At 36.6% G+C, this 16985-nt stretch overlaps 1 protein-coding gene across 3 annotated transcripts in view; it reads right to left on the minus strand.

Annotated features, from left to right (window-relative positions):
- Nucleotides 1-364: 364 nt before the first annotated feature.
- The window catches only part of FNDC3A (fibronectin type III domain containing 3A), a 237681-nt gene continuing 221060 nt past the window's right edge, over nucleotides 365-16985 (minus strand). For all 3 annotated transcript variants that reach the window (XM_063428709.1, XM_063428716.1, XM_063428722.1), the window contains 9 exons: nucleotides 16803-16908; nucleotides 15117-15292; nucleotides 13836-13949; nucleotides 11706-11855; nucleotides 9262-9545; nucleotides 8870-9082; nucleotides 8146-8312; nucleotides 7180-7307; nucleotides 365-2890 (listed from right to left, as the gene is read on the minus strand). In XM_063428709.1, coding sequence (XP_063284779.1) covers nucleotides 2576-2890; nucleotides 7180-7307; nucleotides 8146-8312; nucleotides 8870-9082; nucleotides 9262-9545; nucleotides 11706-11855; nucleotides 13836-13949; nucleotides 15117-15292; nucleotides 16803-16908 — 1653 coding nt within the window. In that variant the 3' untranslated portion in view covers nucleotides 365-2575. The remainder of the gene's footprint in view (nucleotides 2891-7179; nucleotides 7308-8145; nucleotides 8313-8869; nucleotides 9083-9261; nucleotides 9546-11705; nucleotides 11856-13835; nucleotides 13950-15116; nucleotides 15293-16802; nucleotides 16909-16985) is intronic.

Below are 16985 nucleotides of genomic sequence, written 5' to 3' on the forward strand. Positions count from 1 at the left end.
TCCTGTCAATTCTATTGGTAGCCCCTCCCCTTTCAGCAGGACCAGTGACACAAAACCTATTATTGGCTCACCTCCTTTCTCCCTCCCACTTTAAAGTAAGCCAAAGTTGGGAGACATAAAAGAGCCTAAACTGGGAAACCTATAGTAAACTCTTGGAAGCCAAAATGGCAGCAATTTTACTGGATCAATATTTTAGAGCATCATTTCACTGGGCCTCCAGCTGAGGGCAAAATTAACAGTTTGTTCCTGAACAGAATTTGTTTCTTTCTTTATCACTTATGGTCTCTTCCAGTTATAAAGTGGATGCATAACATTTTATTTCTGTCTACTCCGTATTTCCAATAAATACTAGCACACACTGAGAAAGAATGATACAGCTTTTATTATCCACGGAATTTTTTTTTTTTTTTTTTAAAGATTTTTGCTACATAGTTTATGTATATTTATATGAGATTATACATATTTTCCTCTGTATTAAGTCCAACATTGTACAATTTATCGTGATATGTTTGGTAGTGTACCTATAAGATTTTAAAAAGTTTAGCATTTCTTTTTTTAAATCTTTTTTTTTTTTTTTGGAATGTACAGTGTATGAGGTAAAATTAAGGTTAACATTAAAAACTTTTTTTTTCCCCAACTGCAGACATCTGCAATGAGACGTAATGGCAAATACACTATTAAATGACATTTACTATCAAAAATAGGAATCCATCTGAATTTTACTATGAAAAACATTGGTCACATCAGAACCTCTGCAGTGACCCTTTATATAGACATTCAACCATGTGGACATTTTCCGGGCAAATACACACAACCTCATTTTTACTGGCCAAACATGGCACATATAGAAGGCTCTAGGAAAAAAATATATCCATGTGTTCTGTGAGAACATATTGTCTACTACATAAAAAGTGACAAACAAAAAATAAAACACACACATCACAAAGTCATAGACTGATTATCGTTACCACCAGAAGACCTAACTTTATAATAATTTTTTTTTCAACAAAAACAAAACAGAAAAAAAACAAAACATTCTACAACACATAATATTTGACACAAAAACAATTACAATACATGCCCATTGCTATTGGAGGAACAGGTTTCCAAAGATCTTGAAAAGCACAAAATAACTGTAGGTCAAACCAGCAGAAGTGTTTACTTCCATTAAAATTTTAATCCCAACACAACTAAAACATTAGTGATCGACTATCCTCTGAAATAATAAATAAAAAAATAAAAAATAAAGAATGAGAAAATGTGTGTAGAACAGTGTAAATGTGAGAAGAGTTTTTATCATAAAATACAGTATATGCTTTCTTTTTTTTTTTTTTTTAAAGCTGGCAGTTTGATGACCGACGCAGATGTTCTACGTCATACTTCAATTCGTTCGAGAACTCACGAATGCAAGCTCACTGAAATAATGCAATTGCAAAGTGCTTCTATGCAACATTAAACTACATGCAATCAACATTTTGGTACAGAATTATGACAGACATAACATTAAACATTAGATTCTTCAAGGAATTAAGCAGCTTGAAAGGTATCTGGTGCAAATTTCAAAGTTTTACCTTTAGGTTTGGTGAAGGGGAAAAAAATTATAAATAAAAGGCAACGCTTAATGCTTAGTGCCAAGGATGGAAAGCGGTGTTGGAATGATAGCAAAAATCAATGCTAGCCTGTCTAAACTTTTGCTAAAAGTGCTGACAAATACACAAATTGCTGCAGACTAACGTGTTAGAACATAAATTGCTCCAACATCTAGCAAAAGTTACTGTAGCTAGAAAGATTCAATGCTTCATACTAATGTTAGCAAGTGATCAGACTTGCTACCTCTAAAATATAATACTCCTTTCTTGGGACTGAAAGGCAAAGACGTTAACTGAAAGATTCTCATCAGGCAAATTGGACCCAGCTTTAGTCTTTAATGATTATTCTGCAGTAAATAACTTCTTGTCTAATATTTAAAAGCTTTTTTTTTTCTTTTTTATTTAATTGATACAGTTTATAAACTATTGTAGAAATTCCAGTTATATGTGTGTTTATTTATTTGCCTGAGTTACACCTCCTAACTAATTCGCCATTTTCTGATTTGTTTACACCCCTCTACAGCCAGGTTGCAAAAGGGTTTAAAGTTAAGACACAGAGGAGGTAGAAGTACAGCGCCAATGTTACTTTCACGGCATCCACTTTAAGTGTTTTGTTTTTTTAATGCAGCACTTAGGGTGACCTTCAAATAGATCTTATTTTGTGTATCTTCCATACACAAAATCAGTCCTTAAACCATGAAAAAAAAAAAAAAAAGAAGTGAGTTTTGATGTTGGGTGTGTGTAAACATCACACATAATGGCATTAGAAAGAACTGCTAGTCTAGTTCAGCATTCGTTACCTTATATCGGTATAAGCATTTTAATTGACAGAATGACAATATGGCATGCTGCTGTTGTCTCGGTGCTGTGCTAGACGCCATCATGTTTAAAAGCAGGATATAAGAAAATAAACGAATTATTTTTTGGTGGGGGGTGTGTAAAGTAAAAAATAAAATAAAGGGCTGAGTAAAGCTAGGTGGTTCTATTCACTTGATTACAAAGTATTGGATAATAAAGGCAATCAGAATGGAGAAGGTAGCAAACAGCACGAGTATGACGGCGGCGCACTGTTCGTCACTCAGCGTCCTTGACGTCCTTGAGGCTTCCACAGTGTCCTTGCTGGTGGTGACTTGTTGCTCACTCCTGTGCATGATGAAGAGGACTGTGGCACTGTAAGGACCAATTAAATCCTGAGGTCCTGCAGCATCTTGGCACTGTCGAATGGCACATACACGAAAACGATATTCACAGTTCAATTGGAGAGCAGAGTAACGGAAAGAAGTATTGGGTCCCTTATAAATCTGGAATGTAAAAAAAAAAGGAAGAATCATTACTGTCCAGAGCAACATTTTTTAATTCCATAAACATTAACTCCAGAGAAAATAGTTTAAGTGAGAGTAAATGACAAACTTAAATGACACGGTCATATTTTTTCTTTCAGTTTTCCTTTCCTAATTCCCCTTCTATCTTAATTCTTAATTTTCCTACTTGCCATATGATTTTATTTATATTAATTTGTAAGTGTAAGTTCCTCTGAGATATCTGTGTCAAAATCATAAGTGTATGCAAGAAGAAGCACCTTAAATCCTGTTCTGCTACGAATAGGTACCCACCTCTTAAATAGTTGAAGGTGCAAGCGTTTATTTTCTATTGGTAATCTTTAATTCTGCAGCATCGCTGGTGTCTCTGAGTAGATGAATCACTGCAATTGTAGTTTAATAGTTTGACTTATGCTGTAATTGACATAGTCAGAAGTCTTTCTCCCTTTCCTTCTATGTCCCCATTCAGAAGTGAGGAGGACCAGACATGGGATGGTGCATTCTCTAAGTTTGTATTGCGATTCGTGTTCAATTAAGTGAAACATATTGGAAAAGTGACTCCACTAGATCTGCCTTTATAATTATGTATAGTGTATGGTGTAATTTAGTTTGTCATCAATGTTAAACATTTTTAAATTACAAATATTAATTCAGAATGAAAGCAAATATACTTCATGCCAACCCTTCCCTAATGCTCACATTATGCTTTGCCATATACTATGCAATACAAGGTTTCTACTAACATGACATTCTCATTCTTTGGTCAGTTCTATTCCACTGATAGTGTATTCATATTTTTCTCATATTTGTTGTCTGCACATACACATACACTTTCTATTTGTATTAAATCTCCATCTTTTCCCATTGCTGCTTGCCTTCCTTAGGGAGTTGTTGTCCTGATCCCCTGATGTCAGTTCTGGAGGAGCAGAAGAGCCATGCAGCAGGTGCCTCATATGTCAGGTCACGCTTTCAATGATACTATGGAGGGGGTGGAATTACAGCTGGTAACTGCATCCGTTGAAAGACATATTAAAGTGTATATGTTGTGCAGCCAGCAGTTAACCCCTTAAGGACTAAACTTCTGGAATAAAAGGGAACCATGACATGTCACACATGTCATGAGTCCTTAAGGGGTTAACACTCTGCCCAGTATCCAAGGAGGTCAGTGTGAGCTGCTTAGTTGTGGCTATCACAGATAGTGGGGCCTGGAGCTGGTGCTCTATTCAACCTATCCAAATGTCAGGCCGTATACCAATACGTACAACATCAATGTCATATAAATTGATGCAGTGAATGGACAAAACTTTAAGGGAATTGTACCTATTAAGAGATATGCATGTAAAAGAAAGCATAAAAAGGTAATAAAAGATGCATTCTGATTGGTTTATTGGTTCCGGGTCAATTAAAGTACTTCTAAAATTTACCCATTGTACAATGCCAAATTGCTGGACTAAACAAATGAACCGTTTAGCATAAATAACTTGTATTTTTATTTCTTTTAAAGGGACACTAAGCACCAAAACCACTACATTAGAATGTAGGTATATATTTGCTTTTGGATAATGTAAAACATTGTCATTTCTGAGATACAGCAATGTTTACATTTGGCTAAAAACACGCCTCTTGTGGCGGTCAGACAGCCTTTAGCGGCGCTTTCTCAAACAGATCACAGCATGCGGATACACAGCTAATGCTTCCCATGGAGGAACATTGGATTCAGTTCATGAGATGCACTGGAGTGGCAGATTGTAGGAACTGCCAAGCATGAGTTGTAGGACTCTGAGAAGCATCTGTTTCGATCAGAGATCAATTATCAGGATTAATGATTTGAGAATTGGGTTTAAGTGAGGAGTCTGTGCCTCTTGATTTTTTATTTTAAACAAGTGACACATAATCCAACACATTTACTTTTAAAAAATATTTATTTTTAATGTTTAAGTTGCTTTAATGTGCTCTTAAACAAGATTAACTGGTTTCACCGCATGACTTTTTTTGTAATTTTATTTTTTTACTTTGGTCGTCACCTCTAAACCTCTAAACTCCGAAACACAAACTACAAATCATGTTGCAGGCATTACATCTCCATGTCCTTATCAGTCACATAAGTTAGCCAAAAATCTTTTGCACAAGGGAGTATTTGAACTTGTGTGCTGCATATTAATAAGGTTAGACTTGCAGGAAGTCATTTAGCTAATGTAATGCTGTCTGATTTGCCTTGTTAAATTAATACACAGTTAACGGTGTGATATTTTTAAAATCTTAACTGTGTTAGGAAACCAAATACTTTTTTTTCTCCCTCCCAGTTAAACTACTTTCTGTCTTGCATCAGAAATGAAACATTTTAGTATGTTAACTTAAATTACATTAAAGCAAAAACTTATCTTTAAAACAAAATTCTAAATATATTTGATATTTCAATGAATGTACCTTGATAAAATAGTTAAGTATTAAAGCTACAATATTCAATTAAAGGGTTTATACAGGTCTTCCAGTCTTAGAGAAGGACTACTCTTTACTAAACCATTACAAAGTAACCAAAAAAGTTAATTATATCCATAATTATAAATGTATTACATGCCTGTAAAATCTATATATTTGTTTATTTCTTCTGGGCAGCTTTCAGCAGATCTGCCTTTCTCAAGGTGCATACACATACTGAAAGTTCACTAAATGCCCATTTCTGATTTTAATGATTAGTAATCTTGTAAAGGTTACAGAAAAAAACACATGATGTTATAAGGAAGTGAAGCATTATTTGCAACATTAGCTTGTACTCCGAAAAATCACAAATGGAGACAAACCAAAATGCACATGCATATAGATTAACACCCAGGATTAATATGTCCAGCAGTTTAAGACAAATCCTAATTTAGTGATCAATTTAGTTCTCAGTTAAGTCCAGGCATTACGGAGGGCTCCCAATTCAAAAACTGTAATTAGGCAGGGGAACCATTCCACCATTCCCTGCCTGCCAGCAGTGAGAGCAATAGCATGGCAAGGATATTGCTCTACAACGATCAGTGTTTGGTTGAACTAAAAGAGCCCTTAGGAACTGTATCTCAGATAACAAAACTACAATGTGCAATGCGGATATTATAGTTAAGAGCGGGATCCATTCAATGCTATTGCTCTACACTGCAGACAGGGAGGCCATGGTTCCCCTGTATAAAAAGTACGAATATTTAGGAAAAAAATAACAAATGATATTCTGATTTTAGTGGATACTGATACATACAGGGTTAATCGAAAAGTGTTAAATTAAGGCCAAAGTAGCTGCACAAGAAGCACAGACCTTAGATCAGTCAAAAGGACAAGCAGGAATAATGCAAATCTTGCTGCAGCTCTTAAAAGGGTTGTGTCCCAATAATGTTGATGAGACTGGGGAAAGTGGAGGAATAATCCTTCACATCATAGGGTAATATAGGGAAGATTTAGTGACACATTCAACAGAGAGGATATACCTACTCTGAAACCGGTAGCTGAACTTCCCCATTCAGGAGAAGGGAGAGTACATCTGGAAATACTCACTAGATGACACTTGACTGTATTTTATTGATCTCTACATGCAGCGCACAATAGTTTTATCAAACTGACTGAATATCATTATAGATTCAATTGGGCCATAATCATTTTGACTGTATTAGGAACATGTAAAATGGCTGTTACCAATATTAAACTGAAGCATGATGGACTGCATCGGAAATCACATTCTAAAGATTCCATATTGGGAGATTAATCAGTATTTCACTTTCGCCAAAGACATGCCAGGAGAGCTTAATTTATTTATATATATATATTTTTTTGTCCTATAACACGCTTGACCGTTTGGAACTATAAGAATAAAGAACTTCTTATTTATTTTTACCAAATCCTGGAGTGCCGGTATTTTTCCCCCCAATATATATATATATATAAATCAATAAAAACAGATACATGTTTCCATGTTTTCATCTAAATTTCCTTTGCCTCTGTGGGCAGATCTCGTTATATTATGTTATGTCTAATTGATCACATACCCCAAAGAATAATACAAAATCAGATCATTACGCACACCTTAGCTCAACTATCACTAGTATTACTTTAAACTCCTCCTACCAGACTTGTACAGAGAGACAATGGGACAAATTGATGCAAAAAGTATGAATATTGACGAATGCTGTTTTGCTTACTTGATGGAGGAGAAGAGACAGGTACATTGAAAACAAACACAAAATGTGATTGATCATTCAGTATTGGTTCTCCTAGGCATTTAATGGAAATTAATATAATACCTGTTTAAAATCAGAGTCTTTCCCAACCATTATCTGCAGAATGTAGATAATCGAATCACCCTTCATTGGCTGTAAAGACTCCCAGGTGACCTCACAGCTGTGTTCATTTATTCGGTCTATCCTTGGGGCTTGCAAAAAGAATACAAACAAAGGTGTTAACATCTACAACACTACATTCAGAGCTGTTGGTTTACATGTCTTGCAGACACTCGGTTATAACTTTGGTCTCTTTATGGCATCTCCATCTATCAAAAGGTAGAACTTTTAAAAAAGTTTCTAACATAAAATGAGAGGACAGGTTTTGGAAAGGTTTTCAATACCCTTTTATATTGTGATGTAGTTTATTTTTGGCGACACTTAGAAGACCATTGACATGTAAAAAGTGTTAGAAAATTAACCAGCAAAAGTTACTTTTTCCCCCAACTGATGGATCAGCATGTCATGTTATTTTTGCCTCCACTGTTTTTCCATACGTCCAAGAGGAAGTAGAGAAACACCAGAAGGAAAAAATGCTGCCTACCAGTGTATCAAAAAGTAATAAAAACGCATGATAAGCACTTATTAGATGGTTCAAAACAAGCATAAATAGTATGAACGTATTTTAGGATAAAGTGAACTGACAACGTAACACTCTATAATGGTGCACTAACATTGAGGTCATGTAATATATTTTGCGAGGCTCTGATTATCCTTTTGAGCATATGGTACATGTAAGACCATGTGTTTGTCTTATATTACACTATTTGGCTTTGTATTGTAAAACTGGAAACTGAATATTGGTTAAAAATAAATAAAATAAAGAAACTAAAAGAATACAAAAAACAAACACAACCTACTCAAGTTTTGGAAGGATTATCAATATGGCAATAGATTTTATTTTATGGAATACGTTGGAACTCTAGCATTTTAGGTTGAAAGATCCATTTAAAACAAACTTATTTCTTAAGTCCCGTGGTCCCTTTTTACCTTTCAAGGCAGCTGGAAGCGATTTTGGAGTAGTGAAAATATATTCAGGGGAGAAAGGCCCTTCGCCAGCCTCGTTACATGCTTGAATACGAAATTTGTATGAAGTTGACTCATTGAGCCTTTGTACTTTGTATGTATGACATGGTCCTCTATACAAGGATACAAACCTGAAAAAAAAAAAAAAGAGTTGACAAACAGATCCTTAAAAGCATAATATGCATATCACAAAATTAAGCAAGTTTTAACCAGTTTGTACATTTTTAGAATACTCCCAACAAACACACATTGAATTATTTTAAGACAGAGCATAGCCTTCCCATAAGTTTACCAGGGCAGTTGGCTTAACTCTTTCTCAAATGGTTCCATTGGTAACTTTAGCTGGATGAAAATCCTGCCTCTTTTTAAAACATCTTCTGGTAACTTCCAGATGTTGTACCTACAGAGCTGTATCCTCATTAAAGATTCAGGGGGAGATTAAAAAAGTAATTTTCATAAAGGAATAAACCTTAAAATAAAAAGAACTTTTAGTTCACAACCATTCAGAACGTTCCGTTTCAGAATGTTTGTGCAGCTTATACTTTGGTACATATTTAGAAACCGGACAACCAACGTACTTTGTGATTAGGAATTGGGTACCAACGTTGAGTAAAGAGAAATTGTTATGTAGCAGGGCCACATTTGGTACAAATGTGAATCCTACTGAGGTTCATCATCCAGTGCTTACCTTCCATTCTTATCCTCCATCTGAAGGTGATACTGAATGGAATCTGTGGGTAATGTTCGGGAAACTCCATCTCCCCACTTCAATTTAAGGTTTTGGTGACTATACACAGCACATTCCAGTCGGGGAGGATCGGGGGGGAGAGGCTTTGTTTTCAATTTTACAGAGTGACTGAAAGGACCAGCTCCCAGACTGTTCAGGGCTTGGACCCGTATTCTAATAGGAAAAGAAAAATAAGACATTAAATATGAATGTTACCTAAAGGTTGATAGTGTGGTTATAGGGAAGCCCAGGTACGGATATTAAACAGGAAGAGACTTAGGGCTGCTGAATGTGCAGCACAATATTCAATTTAAGGAATAAATACTGTTGCCCCATTATTATGGATAGTTTACCTGTATGTTGTGTCTGGCTGCAAATGTTCTAGAATATAGCTTGAAATTTTTCCAACCGTAATGGTCTGTTTTTCTCCATAGTCTATTGTGTAGCCAGTAATTTCCGAGCCATGAGCTAAGGGTTTTTCCCACTGTATAGCAAGGCAGGTGGAGGGACAGTAATGAGCACTTTCTATTTCTTCTTCCTTCACTCCCCAAAGGCTTGTCACAGCAGCAGGTACAGACGCAGGAGTCAAACATGCAACCACTTCACTAAACAGTCCCGAACCAGCAATGTTTACAGCCTGCCAATCAAGGACACAAATATTTAAAAAAACCAAAACCCCCCCAAAAAAACTAACAATATAAAACAACAATAACCAACTCCCCCCGTCACCCCCCCCAAAAAAACAACAAAAAAAAACAAAAAAACACAAAGGGGGATGAACATTTACATGTTGCCAGAATTAGCATCTTCCCTTGGTACAGAACATTATTAAAAAGGAATAAAGATTGTCTGCAAGTAAATGTATGCAAATAAAATACATAAAATACCCTTTCAATTAACATTTGTAATAAACATTACACTGTAAATGTATGCAATTTTGCAAAGTAGGTGTGACGAACTGAACTTTGTCACGGGTTCTTGGTGGGGCCTGCGGGCCAGCCTCTTACCTCAAGACTATGGCCCATGTGTTAGACTTTGGTTCAGGACTATGGAAAGGCTTTGTTCATACCTGTTCCCTTATATGTTTCGGTATATGGGGCTTACTGAACAGATTACTCTTAGGCTGTTCATATGCTGAACCAACTACCGAACAGTTGGACCACCTGGAAGTGGAGTGTCACTTGTTAATCTTATTGACCTTGTTAACTGCAAGATTCTAAACAGTCGGCTGGGTGGTTGCCATTCGTATGGATGAACACGAGGTGGCGGCCATCTTGTTCCCGCGAACACATACAGTGGTGTTTGGTTGTCGAGTGAATGGAACTATAATTGGACCCTTGATTTAGTGAACACCGCTGGGTGCTTCCATCTCTTCATACGTTAGGATGTATTCACTTGCCAAGAGCGGCATTCGGCAGAAACACACTCCCGAACAAGAAACACAGACTAAGTGTACATACAAACTGGTTACATTTGTATTTCTGATGTATTGTGAACTCCCGAAAGAGACCGACCACACAGCCTGATTTCATGGAACTCTTTTGGGCAGGAGCCTCGTGTGCGGAAATCCCGAACCCCTGATCCGATCTGGGTGATTTTTGGATATGTTGGTCCCCCAGATCAGGGCTATCAGGGGATGTAACTGTTGTGGGGTTTCTGTGTGTTTTGGGGGTACTTTCGGGAGGTTTTAAAATGTGTGTTTTCTGTGCCTTTAGATAATTGAGTTTAGTACAGTTCCTGACTCAATTATCTCCCAGGCACAGAGGAGGGATTATCTTGTTTTATGTGGGAGTGTCCTGGACCTGAAAGTTAATGTAATAGTTTATGATTTTGCTGTAGTCTACTCTCAAGTGCAGTGGGGAATGCCTCTGGAATATATGTTTGAGGAAACCCCTTGCATGGGGACTGACACAAAAGGCAGTGTGTGGCTCCCATTAAACAGAACACTTTACCCCTTCATGAAATCTAGGCTCATGTTTGGGGATTGGAGAGCTATATTCACTCTGGGGATTGCTAAAACCACTATACTTGGAATACAACACTTGCTCTTGTAAGAGCAGCCTGCTTTGCTCTATGGACTAGGAGAGGTGTACCCACTGGAAACTGGATCCTGGTCTTGGGTGGGTAAAGGACAGCAAGACCCCAACCAGGCTGTGGCGGTTTGTGGGGTTTACGGTGGTTATGGTGTTTGATGCAGTGCTTACTAGGAAGCAGAGATTGGCAGAGGCACCGGGTCGGGTGCCATGCAGTCCGTCACAGTAGGTATATTTATACTTTTTTGGCTGCATGCATACTGCCACCATTGCTGGATTAAAGGAACACTCCAGACTCTAAAACAGGGGTTCTCAACCTGGTCCTTAAGTACTCCCTACCAGTCCTAGATATAGGTATAGGGATTACCCTGTTGTGACGAAAGTGTTTTTTTTTCCTTCTAAAAACACCTTATACACAACTGGCTAATCCTTAAATCCTGGACTGGTAGGGAGTACTTGAGGACTGGGTTGGGAACCACTGCTTTAAAAGCTTGCTGAAAAGTTCTGTGTGTGAAGAGTGTGTCCTATTATTTTTATTTTGCAAAAGTGCCGATTTCAATAGAAATGGACACTTTCAATCTCACCACTATAGTGGTCATTTAATCTGTGACCTATAAACTTTGGCACAAATGACATTTACATTTCTTTGCCAATTACACAACGATATAAAAAGAGAATATTAAACATATTTATATTGGAACATATTGGCAATATTTATATATGTCTGATTCAAATTAACTACACAGTTTTCTGATGCTACTTGCCTGAACCCTGCAGTAATAAACAATTGCTGGGGATAGGCCTTTCATTTCATAAGAAAAACCAGGTCCGCAATAACAAATCTGCATGCATCCTTCCATACCGCCCCATTCCACCCGGTATTCTGTGATGTCAGCACCATTGCTGTTGGGAGCCTACAGAATAAAGATTTACAGAAAAGCATTGTAAGGTTTTCTTGTAGGCACAGTCATGAACTATATAGCTGTCCTGCATTATTTTACTTGAACAGAACAATAATAAATTTGCCTTAGACGAAATCTCCTTTCTTCCAGTTTAAACGTATGACCTTGTGTTCTATGTATAGTCATTTTTATGAATAGATTTCCAGACAATGGTTTGTAATGGCCTTGAATAGATTTGTATAATACACTCATATCCCCTCTGAGGCACTGTTTTTCCAAACTAAAGAGATTTAAATGTTTTTTTGCTTTATTTGTTAATTCTGTAGCTCGCGTGTAGAATCACATCATTAGGAAAAGTTACACAGAGTGATTTATGAAGAGGACGTAAAGCAAGAGTCCTAGGATAAAAGAAACTACCCTGTCCTTGAAGGATGCTTCATTTAATCCAGACAAGATTAAATATTTGGAATCTAACCCTACATGTAGCACTGTAGAGCTTTCTACAATGAAACCAGCCTACTTTGTCATTTTAAATGCTTTATTTTACCTTTCCATTGGTTTGAGATGACATGATCTATGTTTCATGGAAACAATGACCAGTAAAAATATTCCGTAGAATTATGAGCAGCCCCTGAAACATCTGTTCTACCTGATTCAAGTCTGCTATGCACACACACACACACACACACACTAAAAGGTTCTGCAATGTGTGCCAGTGATACCCAGTAACAGGTTCTCAGAAATAAAAAATAAAATAAAACACACAACAAGCTGCATTCAGGGAAATAGATGTTGGGGGGGGGGGGGGGAGAAACATTGCAGTTAGCAGGTAAAACTTTTTATGAAGATCAGCTGCAAAATTGCAAGCAGGTAAAAGATACAGTATGAATTTAGTTTATCATTTAATGTACAAGTCTGCCATTTAGCCAAGATGTAGTAAATGCACGATTAGCAATGACAATATGTTGCTCACCCGTTTGTTAATAAATATTTTTAAATGTTAACAAACGGTTGACTATTTGCATACCCTCTAAATTTAAAGACATTTGCCTGGAGGCCCAAGGTGGCTTCTGAATTATCGATCTAGGTGGAGGGAGGGGATAGTGGAGATTCCACTATTCTCTTCTGGACCAACTACCTCTATGCTCAATGTCTGCACAGAACTGTCCTTTTCTTTAGAAAGAAAGAAAAAAAAATAGCACAGACCTGAATAGACATTGAGGTGGTCCGCAAGCCTCAAATCTAAACAAAACTGGATTAAAATCAGTAGCCTAAGTGTTATAAACTGGTGCCACCAAAACACAGGCTTCAATCCACGGACAGTCTGTAAAGTCTTGACTGTGAAACTTTCTATTCACCAATGGTTCCCATGCAGGATGACAAAACTTGTCAGGTGTTTTGACATAAATGGTAAAACTGTGCAACCCTGGTAGAGACTTATCTTGAAAGACAGCAGTAATAGCAGCCAAAAGTATCTCTACATAGCATTAATAAAAGACGTCATAATAAAAAAGTAATACATTCAAAGGACTTTAGTTAAAGTACAGTACAATATCAGAATAATGGTATTTAAACACAGTAAAGCATACTGCACCCATCGTCCGTGTTTAAGGGAAAGTAATCTTCCTCAAGAGAGGAAAAAGAGGGGTGAAGAGAGTTAGATGAAGGTAGTGTTATTAAAAAAAAAAAAAAAAAAAAAAAAAAAATTGAGAAAAAGAATTGCCGTGGCGAAGGTGGTCGGTATACACAGTCCCTTATAAGGTTATGGGTCCTGTTGCATCTGAAAGGCCTCTCAGAGTGAGCATATTTTTTGGAATGCTGGTAGGTTGTTTCACATTTAGGCTGTCAGTTTGTCAATTAGTTGGGTAACACAATCCATTTAATTTCATGTACTAACCCTACAAAATGTGGAAATCTATTTGGAAAGAGTACGTGCAAGGCAACGTACACGGTGATCAGGTACTGTATTTGCCACTCCATGCGCTCTCTTACCTCCCAGTGTATAAGTGCACATGTAGCCGATCTGCATGATAACTGTGGAGGTTTGCACTGGTCCGGTGGACCTGGAGCTGTAGTAATTTCACACTTCTCAGAAAAAGGTCCAAACTAAATAAAGTCAATGATAAAAACAGATAAAGAGAATAGATTACATAAAATACTATTAGATATAGACAACAACATCAGCATTTTACAAAGATCATACAAACATAGTACAGAGTGCAACAAACAGCAGATTATGTTTGAAATGGTTGTGCTCCAGACTCTACTCTCAGAATTTATCTCCATCCTCTGATACGGTTACCCAGTGACAGATCTGGATGCATGAATATGCAGGCCTGTCTTTTAAGGTGCCTAGGATCTGCTGATCCAATAAATGTTCCAAGGGTGAAGTCGGAAATTCTGTTACAGCAGAGTAAGTTTCAGGTCTCTATACCTTTTCTCAAATATACCCCTAACATTTAGTTACATTACCTCTCAGTAGTATGTCCCACCATCAATAAGAGTTCGATGGGAGGAACTGCAGATCATATCATGACATAGACATGTATTTTTTCTCATACACATGTATGATTAGTCTTTACCATGCCAATAGATTTTTAAAAAAAAATGTGATTAAAGTTTACTACAGTGTTAATTTATAGAAACAGAAACATCAATAATTCTCTTCAATAAATGTAAAAAGATTGACAGTGGTAAATCAAACAATCCTTACTCAAAGCAAAAATAAAATAAAATAAAGTAAAGAAGTCTCTCTTGGCACAATTTTCCAACTCATAATTTTGAGATTGTGGATTTGCCATCTGTTATCCCCAAGTGAGGATGCCTTGTACTGCTATAGCTAGACCCTGCTATTCCTGAAAGGTTCAGATTATTATCTAAAGTGTGTTGCGTTTATCCTCAGTAATTGAGAAAAGTAGGCTTTTCATTCATGTGGACTTCTTAGACCCCAAGAGTTAATTTAATGCAGCAATATGATGTTTATTTTAGAACCAACACTGAAAGAGGTAATGTCCTAATATGAAAGAGGTAATATCCTGATATATAAGAAATATTAGTCTGATATGAAATAAAAATACATAGATTTTATTTTAATTTATTGCTTTTTTCGTGCAGCTTTAGTATGAAAAGATCTTGGAGCCATACAAATAGAACTTGTCTGCACTGTGAGTCCATTCACGAGAAATTAGCTTTGTAAGTTAGTTATTTTTTTAAACCATGTTAAGATGACCCAACATGATTTTTATTATGAATATAAGAAAGTAATGTGAATACCCCAGCTTTGTTTGCTGCACGCAGTTGGAAGCTGTAGACTTTTCCAGGAAGAAGACTGGACACGGTGCACTCCAGTTCAGGGCCTTGATACACCTCTCTATGCTCACTGACCTCCGGAAAGGTCATCTCCAGGCTGTAGCAGGTGACGGGAGATCCACCATCTATTAGAGGTGGCACTAAAAAAATAAAATAAAAAATAAATAAAGAATTTAAAATAAATAAATATATAAAAGTCCTGTTTGTTAATAATCTTGCCTGTCTCTATTTAAAGATTGGGTAATAGATACATGTATCGGAAATAGGGAAACAGAAAATGAAAGATTAATAATTATTTTCTCCTATGTGATACAGAACAAATATAATCTGTTTTTACTTTAAAGAAATAAGGAGAAGAAGCTCAAGATGCACATATGTTATTTAAATGTGCATAGGGATTTAGGATAGTGTGCAAAGAACTTGTTTTGGGAAATTTAGTGTAAGACTTCAATAAGATTAACATTGTAAATGTTTACAATTTAAGAAGCTCGAGAAAAAAACAAAAAAAAAATTGACATTCTGTTAAATATGTCCTAATGAAATTCTCAACCCGCCCTGGGTTGATAATTTCATTAGTCACTTAATTTGCAAGTTTGAGGCTGCATTAGGACACATTAAAATTTGAATAAAGTAACACTATAGATGATGATTATCTGAAATAGATCAGATTTTCGCCCTATAAAATCATGTGGTGATTCTTAAAGTGTCTTGATTCTGGTTAAAAAAAAAGACACTTACATTTTTTTTATTAGGAAGCAGTTTCTTGCGCACATCCTAATGTGTCCTAATGTGTCCTAATGCAGCCTCAAACTTCAAAATTAAGTGACTGGTTTCAAGAAATAAGAACAATTCAACTTGAGGAACTCCTATTTAGCATGATGAATGCATCTCTATGGGGAGCGTTCAGTGTCTCCATACAGAGTGAGAAGACACGGTGTGCAGCACTGACATAGTAGGCATCTCTAGTGGCCATCTGAGTGACTGCCAATAGAGGTTAAAGGAACACTATAGTCACCTAAATTACTTTAGCTAAATAAAGCCGTTTTAGTGTATAGATCATTCCCCTGCAATTTCACTGCTCAATTCACTGTCATTTAGGAGTTAAATCACTTTGTTTCTGTTTATGCAGCCCTAGCCACACCTCCCCTGGCTATGATTGACAGAGCCTGACGGAAAAAAAAAAAAAAAAAACTGGTTTCACTTTCAATCAGATGTAATTAACCTTAAATAATTGTCTCTCTTTCTCTGTAAATTGAACTTTAATCACATACAGGAAGCTCTTGCAGGGTCTAGCAAGCTATTAACATAGCAGGGAATAAGACCAACTAAGTTAAACAGAACTTGCAATAAAGGAAGGATAAACGTTAGATGACTCTACAGGAAGAGTTTAGGAAAGCTGTGCAAGTCACATGCAGGAAGTTGTGACTAGGGTTCATAAACAAAGTGATTTAACTTCTAAATGGCAGAGGATTGAGCAGTAAGACTGCAGGGGCATGTTCTATACACCAAAACTGCTTCATTAAGCTAAAGTTGTTTTGGTGACTATAGTGTTCCTTTACATTTTGTAATTAGTAAAATATCAGGATTTAATAATAAAAACACTAAGTAGACATTAAGCACACACAGGATTACATACTAAAAAGACATTACCCCATCTCAATTGCACTTCTCTTGCTTTTGGCCTCCCCTGAACTTTTGGGGACTGACAAGGTCCAGGAAATACAGCTGGAGTTTGTACAGTCAATGTTTCCGATACCTGCAAAGTGAGAAACACCATGGGTTTCAATAGACTGAATGGAGACGCTTAACAAGGCCTATACTCTACACTTATAA

The sequence above is a fragment of the Pelobates fuscus genome, chromosome 1 (genome assembly GCF_036172605.1).
Source record: "Pelobates fuscus isolate aPelFus1 chromosome 1, aPelFus1.pri, whole genome shotgun sequence".
Lineage (NCBI taxonomy): Eukaryota > Metazoa > Chordata > Amphibia > Anura > Pelobatidae > Pelobates > Pelobates fuscus.